General features: G+C 39.5%; 1 protein-coding gene across 1 annotated transcript in view; it reads left to right on the top strand.

Moving 5' to 3' along the window:
* RELCH (RAB11 binding and LisH domain, coiled-coil and HEAT repeat containing) overlaps positions 1-18,022 on the top strand; it is a 120,095-nt gene that overhangs the window by 87,435 nt on the left and 14,638 nt on the right. The window contains exons 23-28 of the mRNA XM_074944972.1: positions 5,098-5,180; positions 6,212-6,275; positions 8,101-8,239; positions 8,855-8,971; positions 9,804-9,892; positions 17,950-18,020. Coding sequence (XP_074801073.1) covers positions 5,098-5,180; positions 6,212-6,275; positions 8,101-8,239; positions 8,855-8,971; positions 9,804-9,892; positions 17,950-18,020 — 563 coding nt within the window. The remainder of the gene's footprint in view (positions 1-5,097; positions 5,181-6,211; positions 6,276-8,100; positions 8,240-8,854; positions 8,972-9,803; positions 9,893-17,949; positions 18,021-18,022) is intronic.

Genomic DNA, 18,022 nt, shown 5'->3' with positions numbered 1-18,022 from the left:
TTCCTTATGCATGAGACTCTGGTACTTCGTGTGTCATTGCAGTATATAGGGCTCCATGTGAGTGCAGGGATCTGCACACTTGATCCAGGTGCAGGATCAGAGCCTAAATCTGCTCTAAGTAGCAAAGAATTAATTAAATCATAGGCATGTTTTAATATAAATAGCTCATCACCAACCAATCTATTGCTTCTATTAATATTTTCCCCCGCTTTAGTAAAAGGCAAGTAGTACATGAAATATTTTTCTTTGGGGTCATATTTTGTCCTCAACTATATCCCTGCTATTCCATTTGGTTGTAAATGTATTGTACTGAGTGGAGTGGCATCTACAGCACCTAGAGCAGTGCGCTCACAACTGTGGTTGGGACCCACCCTTTATGTCAGGGGCGGGCAAGCTTTATGGCTTGAGGGCCACATCGGGTTTCCGAAACTGTGCCTCCCCAAACAGACAGGCGTGGCCCGGTCCCCATCCCCTATGTGACCACCCCTGCTTCTCGCCCCCTCATGGCACCCCCGGGACTCCTGCCCCATCCAACCCCCCCTTCCCATGACCGCCCCTGGATCCCCCGCCCCTGACTGCCCCCCCCGCCACCCCATCCAACCCCCCCTCCTTGCTGAGTGCCCCCCCAGAACCCCTGCGCCCATTCAACCTCCCTGTTCCCTGCCCTCTGACCGCCCTGCCCCCTATCCACGCCCCCGACCGCGCTGCCTGGAGCACTGGTGGCTGGCAGCGCTACAGCTGCGCCTCCCAGAGCACCGGGACAGGCAGCCGCCCCGCCCTGCTGGAGCCAGCCACGCCACCGCGCAGCACAGAGCACCGGGTCAGGCCACGGCTCTGCAGCTGCGCTGCCCGGCAAGAGCTTGCAGCCCCGCCACCCAGAGCATTGCGCCGGCGGCACAGTGAGCTGAGGCTGCTTGGGAGGGGGAACAGCATGGGAGGGGCCGGGGGCTAGCCTCCCAGGCCAGGAGCTTAGGGGCCGGGCAGGAGGGTCCTGTGGGCCAGATGTGGCCCACAGGCTGTAGTTTGCCCACCTCTGCTCTATGTGCTATTGTCATAAAGATGTTTTAGAACTCAACAGGATCCTAAGCCAGCAAATAGTCCTAAAGGGGAAGCAGCAAGCAGTGTGGTTCTGGCACTGGATTGGGGGTCAAAAGATCTGCCTATGCAACCTTAATTAAATCACTTGATCAGTTCGTGCCTCAGTTTCCCCCTCTGTAAAATGGTGATACAGATAGTCTCAAATGTTATCAAACCATTCTGCTTGGCTTACCTTTTGGAATATTAGAGCCTCACTCCTCTTTGCTTGCTGGAGGCCCTTGGCAACATCTTTGAAGGACCTCAGTCATAATGGCTGTGGCCTGAACTGTAATGTTTCTTCCCATCCCCAAATGAGGGGCAAAATAAGTGGGTTTTGAACAGTCTATATTGTCTGATAGTAAAACAAATTATAGTAGGGGAAAAAACTTTCTCCTGAATTGCAGGGCATATGCTGTTGCAGACATTTTCCTTAAACATAAAAAAAACCCTGATTTTTAAATATCACCATTTCCTAAATGTCAGTAGCATGTAAGTAGACATTCCACTCTCACATAAACATTTGGGGTGAGATCTTCATCCTTGCTCTGATACCTTTACTCTGTGTAGGAGGGCTGGAGTGGGGTAAATGGATCCTCAAAGCCCTGACTCTGGCCGCTGAAGGATTCCCTTGGCACAGGCACTGCGGAAAACAGTAAGGTGCCTTCTGAGGACCCTGTCTCAAAACCTGGTTTTCCAGAAGGAGAGCAGGTTTACAGGGGCCAGACCACTTCATACAGCATTGCTGAGGTTCTGAGCAGTCCTGTGTCCCATGGGGCAGCCCTTGAAGGCTGCTGTAACTTGGACAGGCCTCTAGGATTGTCTAAATTACATCGAGGGCCCCCACAGCAGTCGAGGATTGAGAGGTACAAAGGTGACCTAAAGCCACCTTAACATCCACCCCACTCTCCTTGGACTGAGAGTTCTGTGTTGCACCTCTGTAGACTTAGTATGTGTAGACAGCTACAATAAGTAGGTCTATAAAGGAATTAAAATACAGAGTAAAAATAAAAATATTGTGTTAGTCTCACTGTGTAAATTTATATGCTGAATATTATCTGGCTTCCCCCTTTCTGCTGTTTCTGTGCTTTTAATTGTTAACATCTTGTCAGTACTTCCCAGTTTTGAGTGTTAACCCAAATTTGACTTGCGCTGGTTTGAACACTATTCATGCATAGTTGGGTTGTGAGCTTTGTTGGTCTGTATGATAGGTTCTAGTTCAGGAACGGTTATAATTCAAATATAAATCATAAAAGAGAGCCTCTTTTTACCTTCAGGTCAAAAATATATTTTACTATATTTTAATGGAAGTGTTGCTCAAATTGTGATGGAACTGAGATCATTATCTCTTCACTAATAATGTCAATCCCAAGCTTTCTTGATGTAATTAGTACATTTCCTCAAGACCTTTTTAAAAAAAAAAAAAAAAAAAAAAAGCTGCAGTGGGTAAAAAAAATTCAGGTTTTATATTTGCTCACAAATTATAGGAATTAAAAGTAAAAAGTGTACATTGTATGTTTATTAAATGGGAAAATGGTCATCTAATCACTGAACAAAAGTAGGCTAATCTTAATTCAACAAACAGTGGCCATTTCCTTAATGGCAATTTAAAGAGCTGTACTTAAGATGAGCATTTCAGCGATTTTTTTTCAGCTGACCTCACAGTAAATAAGCATGGAAATAATTAGTATGTAATGTAATTATGTAGTTGGTAACCTCTTTTTTTGTGCTTTGGGGAATTTTTTTTAGTGTTGAAAATCAAATCAAATTTTAGATTAAAGAAACACAATGTTCAGACCAAATGAAGAATAACCAGTGCACAAAGTTGTGGGATTTTGCCTATTTAGTTTGCTCTGAGTGTAATGCGTGCAAATTATCCTGAATTCCTTTTGGACTCAAAGCCCTTCACCCACACTGTTTAATAGATCTGTAAAATGCTCAAAAATATAGGACCCAGGCTTTGTTTTATTACTGCTGCAGATCCTTGGAAAGCCAATTTTCTCTGACTATTTCACCGCTGACTTCAGAGTTGGACCAAGTGGGATTCTGAAAAGTAGCCATATCTGTCCAGAGAAATATTTTTAACAGGGATTAATTTATAATTTTGAAAATGGGGAGAATTTGGGGAACGTCCCCAGGGGGGATTATAGAAATTGAGAGGTCGGAGGGGATTGTGGGCATAGCAAACCAATATTGCAGTGACCTAGTCTGTTCCCTGCATCATCATCAGCCTATAAAAGTTGAACAAAAAAACATTGCTAGTTCAGCTTGCCTTCTGGGTTTTTCACTGTGATCAACTTTCTCCTCTGTGCTACAGTATATATTGGTGGAGCCCAGTGTACTGGGAGCATAATTCCAAGTAGTAACTTAGTAGGTACTCTTCTAGTTGGGCTAAAAATAAAACTCATTAGAAAAGATGCAGTGTCTCCTGACTTTCAAAATAAAGTTTAGGTGTCTGTTTCTGGAAGCTTTAATTTTTAACACTTTGAGCCCCGCGCCCCGGTGCTCCTGCCGGGGAAATGGGGTCGGGACACGGGGGCTAGCCCTACTCCGCCTGCCTGGTGCTCTAGCCAGGGGGTGGGGCGCGCCAAGCTCCTGTGTCGCAAGCCCCCATGGAAGTATCGGGCAGAGCATGGCCAAGCCCCCGCTCTTTGACCCAGCTCCCCGGCTGGAGCACCGGGCGGGCAAAGCCTCTGTGTCCTGACTCCGCACCCTGGCTGGAGCACCGGGCAGACCGGCGTAAGCCCCTGCACCCCGACCCAGCTCCTGGGCTGGAGTAATGGGCGGGCAGAGCAGGTTAGGATCTGGGGGCACCCATTTTTCTAGGGGTCCTCAATTGGCCAGGGCCCCGGGCATGGGCCCTGTTGGCTCAGTGGCTAATGTGCCACTGGAAGTAGCACATAAAATAAAATTGTGGGTTTTCTTAGGTGGGGCACAAGATAGAAGAAAGTCCACAATATTTCCATCTTTTAAATGATGCAAATAAAACACCCATTTGGGTAATCATTGAAGAAAGTTTGGGATTTGTCATTTATGAAACACTTTTACAGAGGCTGCTGTTTGCTACTTGGCAAAATTAAACTCTGCTGAGCAAGCAGCATTGGTTATTTCTGAAAAAGGAAATGGGGTATATTCACATGCCCTTTAATGTGACCTTTTAAATTGAAAAGACTTCCAGATATTTATGGGCACAGGAAAAAGTATTCATACACAACACTTTCAAATTTGGGATTTATTGCAATAAGTAAATCTATAGTTTTCGTATTGGGAAGTATTTGAAAATCTGATAGTTACAGATTATCAGATTTTTTTACTTGCCTGGACCAGCAAGGATGGGTTGAGGATGTTTGGGATGTTTCACATGCGCTGCTTGATGGCTCTGATATCTAAAGTATTCCAAAAATATTATGAGGTAAGCCTAGTGGCATCTGAGAAGGTGCTTGTTATGCCAAGTTACAAAATGTACAGTTTTAACAGTAGTGGTCCTACAGCTTCAGTTTAGTGTTGGAAAATTGCATGCATTCAGTCTGGCAAAGCAGTTCATTTTGCACCTGCCAGTCATATATTAGCAGCAAAATATAATCCCCTTGACTTGGAACTGTATTCAGGTATGCTTGAATTTCAAAATTCAAATTTGCATCACTTTGGTATTTCAAATGACTTGCAGTCTAACAAGTAAATTACAAGTTAGACTGTTTGTTTCCTTTAGTGGTTATTTGAGTTTCCAAATAGCAAAAAATCTGGAAAATATATAGACCAAGACACTTTGTTTGAACAGCCTCCATCAGGTTTGAACTGACTGCCAGGCCACCTGAGCTTTCTTCATGCCCTCTGCATATATAAAGCACTAGTGTAGCTGTATTTGCTTAGCTTCTAATTTTGGTTTGCTTTTTGTGTTTTTCTTTCTCTCTCCTCTCTCTCTCTCTCTCTCTCTCTCTCGGTTGTGCCACTCTTCTTCCCATGATACTGTGCTCGCTCTTTCCGTGCATCACCTGTGATACCCCCCCTGCTCTGACCACTCAGCTGTTGGTGAAGGGGGTACATGAAACTCTGGTAGCTCAGAGAGTTGTTCCTGCTCTCATTACTCTCTCCAGTGACCCTGAAATGTAAGTTTACTGCTTGCCTTATACATTAAGCATCCCTCTGAATACTTGTCAAGAAATAACCATCAGTTTTCTGTAATATTCCAGTGACAAAAGCTTTCTAATAGAAAAAAGCATGTTGCATTTAAGATGAGCCTCTTTCAGTTGCAGGTAAAAACTAGATTGACTGCCGTATCTAAAAGTGAAAATTATTTTGGCAATAACTAGAAGATAGTAAAATTACAGAAAAGTATTTTTAAATTGAAAATTGTTACATGTACATTAATTCTCTTAAATAAATAATTGTTTGAATATTAATGTTTTAATATATTTGCAGTCAACACCTGCAGATTTCAATTATCAGCCTTACTGCAGTAAATCAAATGTGGCGAATGTTCCTTATAGTGCTACCACTGTTAGCTTGGGGAAAATACATGGACAAGACTCAAAATATTGAAATGCAAAATAATCTGTTAGCACTACCATAATCTCTGATAAGTAACTGTAGAAGTTCAGTGCCTGTGTACACATTTCAAGGGCCAGCATACTGATGTGATATTTCTTCCAAGATGAGGAGGGATGCTTTTGCTGATATCACTAATAGGTTGTTACCAGTAAGTGCCAGAGCATGAACAAAGAGTTTTGACCATTTTAATGTCTTGTGTGAGTGACTAAACCAACAAAGGCCCGTGAGTCTGCCTGCCCATCCTCAGTCACAGCTAACCCAGTTCTCCTTCCAGTTTACCAAACCATTTTTTATTGCATGTTGACTGGTTTACAGCTGACTCTTCGAGGCATGAGTGAAGCCTTAGTTGACAAGCGGGTTGCTCCGGCCCTTGTTACCTTGTCCAGTGATCCTGAATTGTGAGTTTCAGACTGAGACCTTGAGTTAATCAAGTCTTTTGAGCATTTTTCCTCATCTGCTTATTTTTTTTATTTTGTCGGTGCTAGAAACTAATATATCTTAAAGTACTAACTTTGAATTTGCATTACTTTTTATTCTATTCATTCTTAAGGTTAAACACAGCTTAAAGATTTTTTTTCTCTTCTTATAGCTCTGTAAGGATAGCCACAATTCCTGCTTTTGGTACCATCATGGAAACAGTTACACAGAGAGAGGTAGGAATATTGCATATCATAAACAAACTGAACTATTAGCAGTGGTCAAACTATTGCTCAATCATATAGCAGATGGTTGAGTTTGACAAGTATAGTAACTTACTGCCAAACTGTGAGCAAGAGATACTACTTATAAATTAAGTTTCTCTCACAGTAATGTTTAAGAAAATCTGCAAGTTTCCTACCTTTTGCAAAACAATAGATTTACTATTAGAAGAAATTCTTGTTTCAAACACAAAACTCTGTCTTACAAAAGGAGGGAAGCAGAAGCTAGCTAATTATTCTGTGTTAGACTTCAGGATTTTCTACAGTGATGCTCTTTGTGAAGACATTTCTCATTATGGCACAGAAATCCAAAATATCAGCCTGATAGGAGTTAACTGTGAAGTTGGGAATCAATGATAGTTTTATTCTGAGTTTTAGGAGATTCTAAAAGAGAACTTTAGAATAATAGTACATAGGGGTATTGGATGTTTTGATGGATTGATAATAAGGCATTAGGGCATTTTCCTGAGTGAACTCCCTTCAGTTGTAATCAGAGAAGTATAAATATTACATTTATTTACCCTGTGTTTACAAGACCAAGCATAATTTAGAACGTAAAAGTGGATTTAACAAAAAAGAAAATAGCTGACAAATTAGCTAAGAGATGTTGGTAATCCAGCACTAAAGTCATGCACAAAAAATAAATAAGTGGTTTTTATTTAACTTTAAAATGCTAATTAGAATCCTTTAAGTAGCCAACAGTTAAATCTATTTGAGGAGTACATTATTTGCTCCTATTGTTTTTTTTGGTGTTAAATTGATAGATTAAAAAATTATGGTGAATATGATTAACAGTTTCATAGTTTTACAAAAGTTAGGAGTATCTGCCAGCAGGAGGATGTATACTTCATTTTGCTTAGTGTGTGTACAATAAGAGGTAAAAAAAAGCGCACACAACTTTCTGCAGAGCTTGCATTCTTCCTGTAATTTCAACATGTTCTTAAATCCTAAAATAATATGTTTGAGGAAATGTGAATAAGAAGTCAGTGATGACTCACAAGTACAGTTTTTGGAAGATGGATAAGTAGCAACTTCGTAGTTTGGATTTCATGTTACATATTGCATTTAGCTAAAAAGTCCTTGGTTAACTATCTGAAATAAGTATATTAATTGCTCCCATTATAAAACTCTCTCTTTGTAACATAGAGGTTATATGTCATCCAGAAACCTACCATAGAAGACCTCTTACCAGGAGAATGTTGCTTTACTTTTTATCTGAATGCTTTTAAATGCTATTCAGTCCTTTCAAGTTTGAGTGCAGAAAAATTTTCCAGTTTGTACATAATATTTATCTGTTTTGATAATGTAAAATGCTTTTTAATTTTTTTCTGGTCTTTTTTGTCCATCCATGTGCTCTCTTTAATTTCATTAATTATTTGTAAAGTAGTTCCCTCTGCCCACATCCCTTCCCTCCATTTCTCACCAGGCTATTTCTGATATTTAAAATATTGATAGGGCATTTAATACTTCAGTTCTAACTAAATAAAAAAATGAAAATAATTGGGAGTAAGGAAACATAATAATGGAGCCTTTGGGCAAATCTGTATATGGAACAATTCCCTTAATCAAGTAAGACATTGTGATAGCATCCTAAAAGGCAGGACACAGAAAAGGAGTTTAAAATATGCTGTAATAGAGAAGAATACTAGATTAACAACAAAAAAAAATCAATATTGTAAGCAATTCTGAAAATGGATAGAAAACAGAAATATACTCTAAGTGACTGAAGTTTTCTGACACCTTTTTTGTTAACTTTTACTTTTTTTGGTGAATATTTAAGCTACTGGAAAGAGTAAAAATGCAGTTGGCTTCTTTCTTGGAAGATCCTCAGTATCAAGACCAACATTCTTTACACACAGAGATCATAAAAACGTTTGGAAGAGTCGGACCTAATGCTGAGCCGAGATTTAGAGATGAATGTAAGCTGCAACTTAAGTGAATGTTCCTTACCTAAAAATAACTTCATAAGTTGGTTACTGTTTTTTAAATAGAGTAACATTGATAGAGAGCATTAGCAGAATGTGAAAAATAATATTGAATCAATTCATGCTGAGAAATGTTTTCTATAAATTTACAACTCTTCATATTCCACAGATATATATAATGTGAGCAGTGTTTTTAATACCTGTGTTTTTTTTAATTCAAGAGCCAATATTCTGCCATTTTCTTTGAAATACATTTGCAACATAGTAATTGAAACCCCACTAGCAGTCCCACTGGAAGCCATCATTTTACCGGCTGTTACCACACCTTGGTTGCTGAGATATTTCAGATATTATTTTCCATCACAGATACCTCTTTAACAACTGTTGACAAATACTTTTTCAAGAGGCTATAGTACATTGTATTTTTCTCCTTAACAACTTAGTCTGGTGCCATTCCTGTTGCATAAAAGGAGGGTGGAAATTGCTTATAATTTTATCATAAAGCCTGCTGCAAAAAAAGAAACTTCTTCGCAAGTTAGTGTTTATGGGAGAAAAGTCTGTGAAAGTCCATGTAAAATAATACTTTGACTCAAATATTTACTCTTCCAGTTGTTATTCCGCACTTACACAAGTTAGCCTTGGTCAACAACCAGCAGTCTGTGGATTCAAAGAGACTGGACATTGCAACCCATCTGTTTGAAGCCTATAGTGCTCTTTCTTGTTGTTGTATCCTTGTGTGGTTATGTTTTTAACTGTTAATTGTTTTCATCCTTTTGCTTTTTAATATTTGGGAATTACAAAATAGCTTGCTCCCTTGGAGTAGTAATAATAGTATGTGAGTTTCTCAATAATCTAAAAAGCAGATATTCACAATAGATAGAACTGAAATTTATTCTTTTTAAATCTGCTTTTGGGGTAGGGAAGAACCCTAAAGAGAATTGTGTAGATATATCATGCTTCAATTCCTTCCATCCTCAATTCCCCTTCATTTAGCATCCTTTTGACATAATGATAGTAGTGACATAGATTGATTCAGGTACTTTTCCATATGTATATTTACCATTACTTCCCTTTGTCATACCTGTTACAAAAATAACATAGGGAATAAAAACAGTTTTTGATAGCAGTGGACTATTCCAGTTAAATTCCAGACACTGAAACTGTTTTATTTTTGTGTTGTGTCATGTTTGTTTAATGAACGTGTTACAGTAAAACATGTCATAGCAAAAATATTTTAAGCCCTGTCTCGGCTCCATTCTTTTTCCCTCACCCTACCTTCTTCTGAACCTGGTGCTACCTACCTGTGGTTATCCAGGATCAGGCCCTAAATTTTTTTACATTTAATTCTTCTGTAATTTATTATTCTCATTTTGACTCTGTTTTGGGTCACTTAATATCAAATTGCTAAAATTAACCAAGACCTGTGAAACACTTCACAACAATTAGAATAAATGTTAATATATCTTTAAGTAATTTGTTTGCGTATTGCCCTGGGATAAAACCATGTAACATCAAATGATGATTATTTTTTTAAATGCCTTAACTGCTTTCCTGCTAGTCATTTCAGAGGATTTAATGGTCAATCACTTTTTGCCTGGACTCAGGTGTTTACGAACTGACATGGAACATCTCTCGCCAGAGCATGAGGTGAGCAACTGAAGTTACCATTCTGGTTTGAGGTACAGGTGGCAATAGATAGATGAGATGTTTAATCTTTAGCCTTAAGTAGTTAGCATTACAGTAGTCAGTAGTGACTATTGGTTCAAATGTATATCATAGCATAGTTTTCTTGTTAGAAAAAAATTAATGTCCTCTTGATATGTGTAAACTGAAAGGATTTTTTAAAAACGATTTTCTAAAATTGGAGTAAATCTTCCAGTACAAAAAAATTGAAGAAGATTTTCAGCACAAACTGATTTATTTTTCCTGATGAAAGTGGGAGAAGAAAACGCTGTTCCTACCACGTGCCATTTCTTAAACAGTCAAAAAAGATATACTAAAACCAGGAGCCACAACACATTTTAGAAACAAACTCAATAGAAGGGAGATATTTGGAAAGCAGTAATGCTGAAAGGATCCAGCAAATGAGACATGTTTGTAGGGCAATATGGCAGCAAAAAGACTTGCAAAATTTTGAAATGCAGCTCTGGAAACTCCCTTATTTGGCAATAGTGTTCATTTCTGCAGTTCATTACCCAAAACATTGATAAATTGGAGGGAGTTCACAGGAAAGCAGTGGAAATGATCAGGTGGCTATGTGGGCTGACTTGAGAAAAGGCTTTAAAATAAATGTAACTTGGCTAAAAGAGAACTATACACACATTTAAACAAATAATACAAGTACGTAGGGACAAAATTAGAAAGGCCAAGGCACAAAATGAGACTAAAAAAGCTAGAGACATGAAGGAAAGAAGCCAGAGGAAAACGAAGGACCGGGTAGGCACATTAATGAGGGGGGGACAACGATAACAGAAAATGTGGAAATGGCCAAAAAGGTAAGTAGCGATTGGACGTCTAACATAGTGAATGCCAGCGAAAATGAGATAAGATCAGAGGCTAAGAACAAGTTAAAAATTACTTAGACAAGTTAGATGTTTTCTAGTTACCAGGGCCTGATTAAATACATCCAAGAAGCTGACTGAGAAGATATCTGAGCCATTAGCAATTATCTTTGAAAAGTCATGGAAGAGAGATTCCAGAGGACTGGAAAAGGGCAAGTATAGTGCCCAGCTATTAAAAGGGAAATAAGGGCAACCCAGGGAATTAGGACCAGTCAGCTTACCTTGAGTACCTGGAAAGTTAATGGAGCAAATAATTAAGCAATCAATTTGCAAACACCTAGTAGATAATAAGGTGATAAGTAACAGTCAATATGGATTTGTCAAGAACAAATCATGTCAAACCAAACTAATAGCTTTCTTTGACAAGGAAACAAGCCTTGTGGATGGGGGTAAGTGGTAGATGTTGTATATCTTGGCTTTAGTAAGGGTTTTGATACTGTCGTGCATGACCTCTTCATTAACAAACTAGGGAAATAAAACCCTAATGGAGCTACTGTAAGGTGCATGCATAATTGGTTGGAAAAGCATCCTCAGAGAGTAGTTGTCAGTGGTTCACAGTCAAGCAGGAAGGGCATACAGTAACTCCTCACTTAAAGTCATCCCGGTTAATGTTGTTTCGTTGCTGATCAGTTAGAGAACATGCTTGTTTAAAGTTGTGCAATGCTCCGTTATAACGTTGTTTGGCAGCCGCCTGCTTTGTCCACTGCTTGCAGGAAGAGCAGCCCATTGCAGCTAGCTGGTGGAGGCTTGGAACCAGGGTGGACCAGCAGCCCCCCATCAGCTCCCCACTCCCCTAAGTTCCCTGTTCAGCAGCCGCCCAGCAGACTATCAATTGCCGGCAGTTCAGCTGTCCCTCCCCCCACTGCCATGTGCTGCTCCTGCCCTCTGCCTTGGAGCTACTCCCCGAGCCTCCTGCTTGTTGTGCAGGGGGTGGGGGGAAGAGGTGGGGCTAATGTCCGGGTGTCCCCCTGCTTCTGCACCCCGCTTACCCAGTCTTCCATAGAGCAGGGGGAACACACGACAGGGCTCAGGATGGAGGGAGCTTCCTGGCAGCAGTGGCGGTCTCAGCTTGCTGATTAACTTAACAAGGCAGTGTACTTAAGAGTGGGGTCAGCGTACTTAAAGGGGAAATGCGCATCTCTCTCTCTCTCTCTCTCTCACACTCACACACACACACACACACGGTGTGTGTCTCTGTCTGCCATGCTGTCTCCCCTCCCTCGATACTGCCTTGTAGAGTGTGAGGCTACATTAAGAACAATGAGTCAACCCTTGAGGGCTCAGCCAACTGCTAGTTCATCATTTAGCAGTAAGGCATTCCCTGCGAAATATCCCACCCTCTGACTTCACCGTCTCAACCAAGCTTCACAATCATCATTGCTGTGTACAATATTAAATTGTTTGTTTAAAACTTAGACTGTGTGTGTGTGTGTGTGTGTGTATTTATATATATAGAGAGAGATAAAATAGTCTTTTGTCTGGGGGAAAAAAAATGTTCCTGGAACCTAACCTCCCCCATTTACATTAATTCCTATGGGAAAATTGGATTAGCTTAACACTGTTTTGCTTAAAGTCGCATTTTCAAGAACATAACTACAACGTTAAGTGAGGAGTTACTATATCAAGTGAGATCCCACAAAATCAGTCCTGGGTCCAGTTCTGTTCAGTATCTTCATCAGTGATTTAGATAATGGCATAGAGAGTACACTTATAAGTTTGCAGATGACTCCAGACTCGGGGGGGGGGGGGGGGGTTTGCAAGTGCTTTGGAGGATAGGATTAAAATTCAAAATGATCTGGACAAACTGGAGAAATGGTCTGAAGTAAATAGGATGAAATGCAATAAGGACAAATGCAAAGTACTCCATTTAGGAAAGAATGATCAATTGCACACATACAAAATGGGAAATGACTTCATAGGAAGGAGTACTGCAGAAAGGGATCTTGGGGGTCATAGTGGATCACAAGCTAAATGTGTCAACAGTGTAACACCACTGCAAAACAAAAAAGTGAACATTCTGGGGTGTATTAGCAGGAGTGTTGTAGGCAAGACACGAGAAGTAATTCTTCCGTTCAACTCTCTACTGAGTAGGCCTTAACTGGAATATTGTGTCCAGTTCTGGCTGCCATATTTCAAGAAAGATGTGGACAAATTGGAGAAAGTCCGGAGAAGAGCAACAAAAATGATTAAAGGTCTAGAAAACATGACCTATAAGGGAAGACTGAAAAAATTGGGTCTGTTTAGTCTGGAGAAGAGAAGACTGAGAGGGGACTTAACAGTTTTCAAGTACATAAAAAGTTGTTACAAAATGGAGGAGGGATAAAAATTGTTCTTTTTAACCTGTGAGGATAGGTCAAGAAGCAATGGGCTTAAATTGCAATAGAATTCAACCCTGGGGTAATCCCATGAGACTCTATTCTGTAGGAGTTTTAGGCCTGCTCTTTAATACTTAATAATATAAACCCTGCTTCTGGCTGTGTTTATATTTTAATAAACTTTGGTGTATCTTTTTCTGATTTTGGTTAATGGTTAATAAAATGTGTATCTTGTATAAGAAAATAGAATTAGAGGTGAAGAATATTAAAATGGGGGACTTTCTAGCCTTAGAAGGAAAGAATCTGACTTCGGAAGGGTGAGTCAGGAGTGACAGTAATAATCTGAACATCAGTCAGAGGTGACAAGAATTGCACTTCCCTTACCCCAAGTGCTCTTGGAAAGGATCTGACATGGGTCAGTCAGTGTATGCACGGAAGAGTTGAATGATTTTGTGTCTACAAAAAGTAAAGATAAATTAAAAAGCTGCAGCAGATGAAAGTTGTGTCTAGTTTCATTTCCTCTCAACCATTTTATCATATTCAGTAATGGCTTATATTATCTGAAAAAGTAACTTTTTGAGGAACATATCTAGGATTAAGGTAAAAGATTGTGTGTTGCCATCATTGCATGTAGTGGAACCAATTAGTTTTGTTTAGGTTTATGTATTAGTTTACATAATGTGTAAGGTTTAGGGCTTTGCTAGGTTGAATAAGACGGCTTTAAATTGAAGCTAAAGAACTTGTGTACGCAAATTTGGTTCTCATGATCTGGAAAAGACTGAAGAATTTAGATTCATATTAGTATGTCATAACTTGGAGCAGTTCGATCTTGAGACCTGTTCGTCAATGACTTGGCTTTCTATCAACTGTGGCCATGTTGTCCAACATACCACTTCAGACACCAGTGTGATCTTTTGGATCACAAGGGCATGTCTTTGACAATAGTACATTTATCTTTCGCTCTTCCTTGGCTCATTGGTCTGCAAGAGAGTTGCTTTTGTCTGCTAGATGAAGTCACAAGCTCCAAAGTCAGCGCACATTGGTATATCGTTAAGATCTCCAAGAAACAGGGTTTCTAAAATCGGTTGTCATGCTCCATCCTATGGCAGATGTTTGCCTTGATGGATAATATCAAATGCCTTATTTTTCATGGATGAACACAGATCTGGTCTTTCCTCTAGTGTAGCCTCTGATCCCATGTTAGTAGACCCGCATACTCACCCAGTCTTCCCCAAAATCTTTCAAATTTCCCTAGGCATAATTAGACTTCCTGAGTTTGTTGTTATTGAGTTATTATCTGGATTGGACAGAACCATTTGGCTAACATCAGATTGCTTGTGACATTTAGGAACAAGTTCAGGAGTGAATCGCTCTCTGTTCAAATTGTCTAAAAGGCTTGTATTCAATCCTGTGTCGTTATGCCAGATGATCTGTGGGCCAGTTCCACTTGATTTTAGGCAGCATCTGAGAAATGTCTCTGACTCTGAAATTCCTAAAGCTGCCACATGACACTATATTTACATTTTTATTTCTTCCCTACTTGTTTTGGGAAAGAAGTCCTCTACTTAAGACAACTAAATATTGAAAAATGTAATAAGTGCTCGTATACAAATGCAAGAAGTCTAAATACTAAGATTGGTAAACTTGAGTGCCTGAGGATATTGCTATGATAGGCATTACAGAAACTAGATGGAATGATGATAATCAATGGGACATGGTAATACTAGGGTACAAAATATATCAGTATGATAGAGTAGGTCACACTGGTGTGTGGTGCTACTATTTGTCAAAGAAAGCGTAGGGTCAACTATAGAAAAAATCTTAAATAAATCAAACAGTACCACAGAATCTCTATGGATAGAAATTCCATGCTTGAATAATAAGAGTATAGCAGTAGGAATATTCTTGCAACCACTTGACCAGGATGGTGATGGTGAAATGCTCAGGGAGATTAGAGAGATTACAAAAACAGCTGAAATCCCCAATTACTGGATTTTCTATCCCCATATTGACATCTTACCTCATGATTGGATGCAGAGATAAAATTTCAAGAAACGGTTGACTGCTGGTTGGAGCAGCTAGTCCTGGAACCCACAAGGGGAGAAGCAATTCTTGATTGAGTCCTAAGAGGAGTACAGGATCTGGTCCAAGAGATGAATATAGCTGAACCGCTCGGTAATCATGTAAATAAATTTAACATCCTTGGGAGGGCGGGGGGAATTCCAAAGAATCCCACCACAGTAGCATTTAACTTCAAAAAGGGGAACTACACAACAATAAGGAGGCTCGTTAAACAGAAGTTAAAAGGAACAGTCACAAGAGTGAAATGGCTGCAAGCTGCATGAAAACTTTTTTAAAAACACCATAATAGAGGCTCAAACTTTATGTATACCCCAAATTAAAAAAAAAAGGGGGGGGGGAGGGGGAACCAAAAGTGGTGCCACCATGGCTAAACAGAGTAAAAGAGGCAGATAGAGATAAAATGATATCTTTTAAAAATTGGAAGTGAAATCCTACTGAAGGAAATAAAAAGGAATATAAACTCTGGCAAGTCAAGTGTACAAGTATGCTTAGGCAGACCAAACAAGAATTGGAAGAGCAGCAAGCAAAAGACACAAACTAACATTAAAAAAAAAAAATTAAGTGCATCAGAAGCAGGAAGCCTGCAAAACAGCTAGTGGGGCCACTGGCGATGGATGCTAAAGGGGCACTCCAGGGAAACAAGGCTGTTGTGGAGAAGCTAAACAAATTCTTTTCAGTCTTCACTGCATCGGATGTGAAAAGCCATTCTTAGCAGGTGGCGTATCTGAGGAATTGTCCCAGATTGAGGTGTCAATAGAGGGTAAATTGCCTTGTTCTGTTCATTCCCTTTGAAGCATCTGGCATCTGTCAAGACAGGATACTAGGCCAGATGGACCAATGGTCCAACCCAGTATCTGTTCTTATGTTATGTAAGTAATCAGCTCTCTACCATGGGGTTAGTTATGAATCAATCTCTTGAGAAGGGATCTGCAGAGGTGTTTTACCTATAAAGTCATAAAATGTTTAGGTCCTTGCTGCATTAACCCATACCTATCTTAGCCAATACCATGGCAACTGTGGTTATTCAAAGTATTAAGGCTGGAGAAAGTGGGACGAGGCTACTGATCAGGTATTTAGTGAGGGGTTCCTTATTCTGGAAAGCATATGGAGCCCTGGCTAGGTGCTCTTTTATATATCTGTAGATCCGAATACATTTAAGATTTTGTTCTTTTACTTATATAACTTATAACTGGTACAGTTTAGAAATTTTAATACACTTTTGATCAAGATAGGAAGCCTGCTTACCTTTTAATTGGAGTTCTGAGTATATTGCCTCTGCATGTTCATACTTTCATATTTAGTAGTCCTCCAACACTAGTATGTTCAAAATAATTGAAGTCAACCAGAACCTCAGTCCCGCAGATAACTTCACACCACAGTTGAAGACTGGACTTATGTGTGCATATGGCCCCAATGATTGTTCCTTTCCTAATGGTGCCAAGACTTCTGACACTCAGGTGTATGCTCCCAATGGTGTGGATCTGCTGAGATAACATGGCTCTGAGAACTTCAGTACATTTTGTGTCTATCTCCAGCTCTGTTCTATCCTTAAACACTCTGTGAGACTGCCAGCAAGGATATTGGTAGCGATGGTGACTCTTTTGATGCAGGCACCTTATTGCTGCATATTTTACCATTCATCCTTTAGGAAGGGATGAATGATTTCATCAGGCTTTGGCTATATCTGAGGCTTTATGATTAACTCAATAACCAAGAAGTGAATCAAGGAAAGTCCTTGGCTTTCTGCCAAGCCATGAGCCAGTGAAAGCTTCAGGTGATTAGTTTTGTGCACTAGATATAAGATACGTTTTTAATGTCAATCCATGCATTATTACTGATTTACATAACTGTTCCAACTGCAGTTTTTCTCTTTTGTTAAAGACAATACCTTAGTGTTTCAGCTTTCATTTTTATTATCTGTGACAAATGTGTTGTGTGCTTTATTCCAGAACACAGGATCTCTGCTAAAACTGACTCCTTTTCAATCAGCCACATTCAATGCCTAACGTTTGCATGTACGCGCGCGCACACACACAGACACAAATTAAGAATGTTTCCTCACTTTAGAAATACAGAAACATCAGACTGCTTTTTTCACATTCAGTCTTAAAGATTATGTGTAAACCTGTAAAATAAGAATTTTTAAAGGAGGTGCCCACAGGCCTCAATTTATAGCAACACTTGCAGAGACTATTGTAATGATGCACCAGCTTACAATAACACTTCCTTTCTATAAAAGAAAAGTAGCACAGGATACCATCTCAACTTTTGTCATCTTTACTTTGGTACACAATACCTGTAACGATAACTTTAAGGGTTAACACTATAAGCCAAAACCGAGCAGGCAGATGCAAATTAATTATCAAGATAAATCTGTAAAGAACAGAAATGTAAGTTTTTTATAAATGTACGTTGAAAAATGAAGTAAAGCTATGGTCTAAGATGAAAAATTAGAGTGGTTGTGCTTTGATTCATTACAAGAAAGGCATCTTTGAACACAGTAACGATCTAAATAAAAATGTCTTCCTTGAAACATTCTAAATAGTCTTGATGCTTGTAACCATAGAACAGTGTCATTAGTTATTTGCATTTTAAAGGCACTTGAAAATGTAATGCACCCTTTAAAATTCTAGCTCTTTCTTAGCTTGTGCTAGAATTAGAGGGGGTTTGGTTTAGTTTTAACCAGAAATATTAACATTAGAAGAACATACCTTTCAAATCCTGTTTTCCTCTTTGGTGGTTTTAGGTTATTTTAAGCTCCATGATAAAGGAGTGTGAACAGAAAGTGGAAAACAAGACTGTCCAAGAACCACAAGGGT

Source organism: Natator depressus, chromosome 2 (genome assembly GCF_965152275.1).
Source record: "Natator depressus isolate rNatDep1 chromosome 2, rNatDep2.hap1, whole genome shotgun sequence".
Classification (NCBI taxonomy): domain Eukaryota; kingdom Metazoa; phylum Chordata; order Testudines; family Cheloniidae; genus Natator; species Natator depressus.
This window is presented reverse-complemented; position numbering and strand designations above follow the sequence as displayed.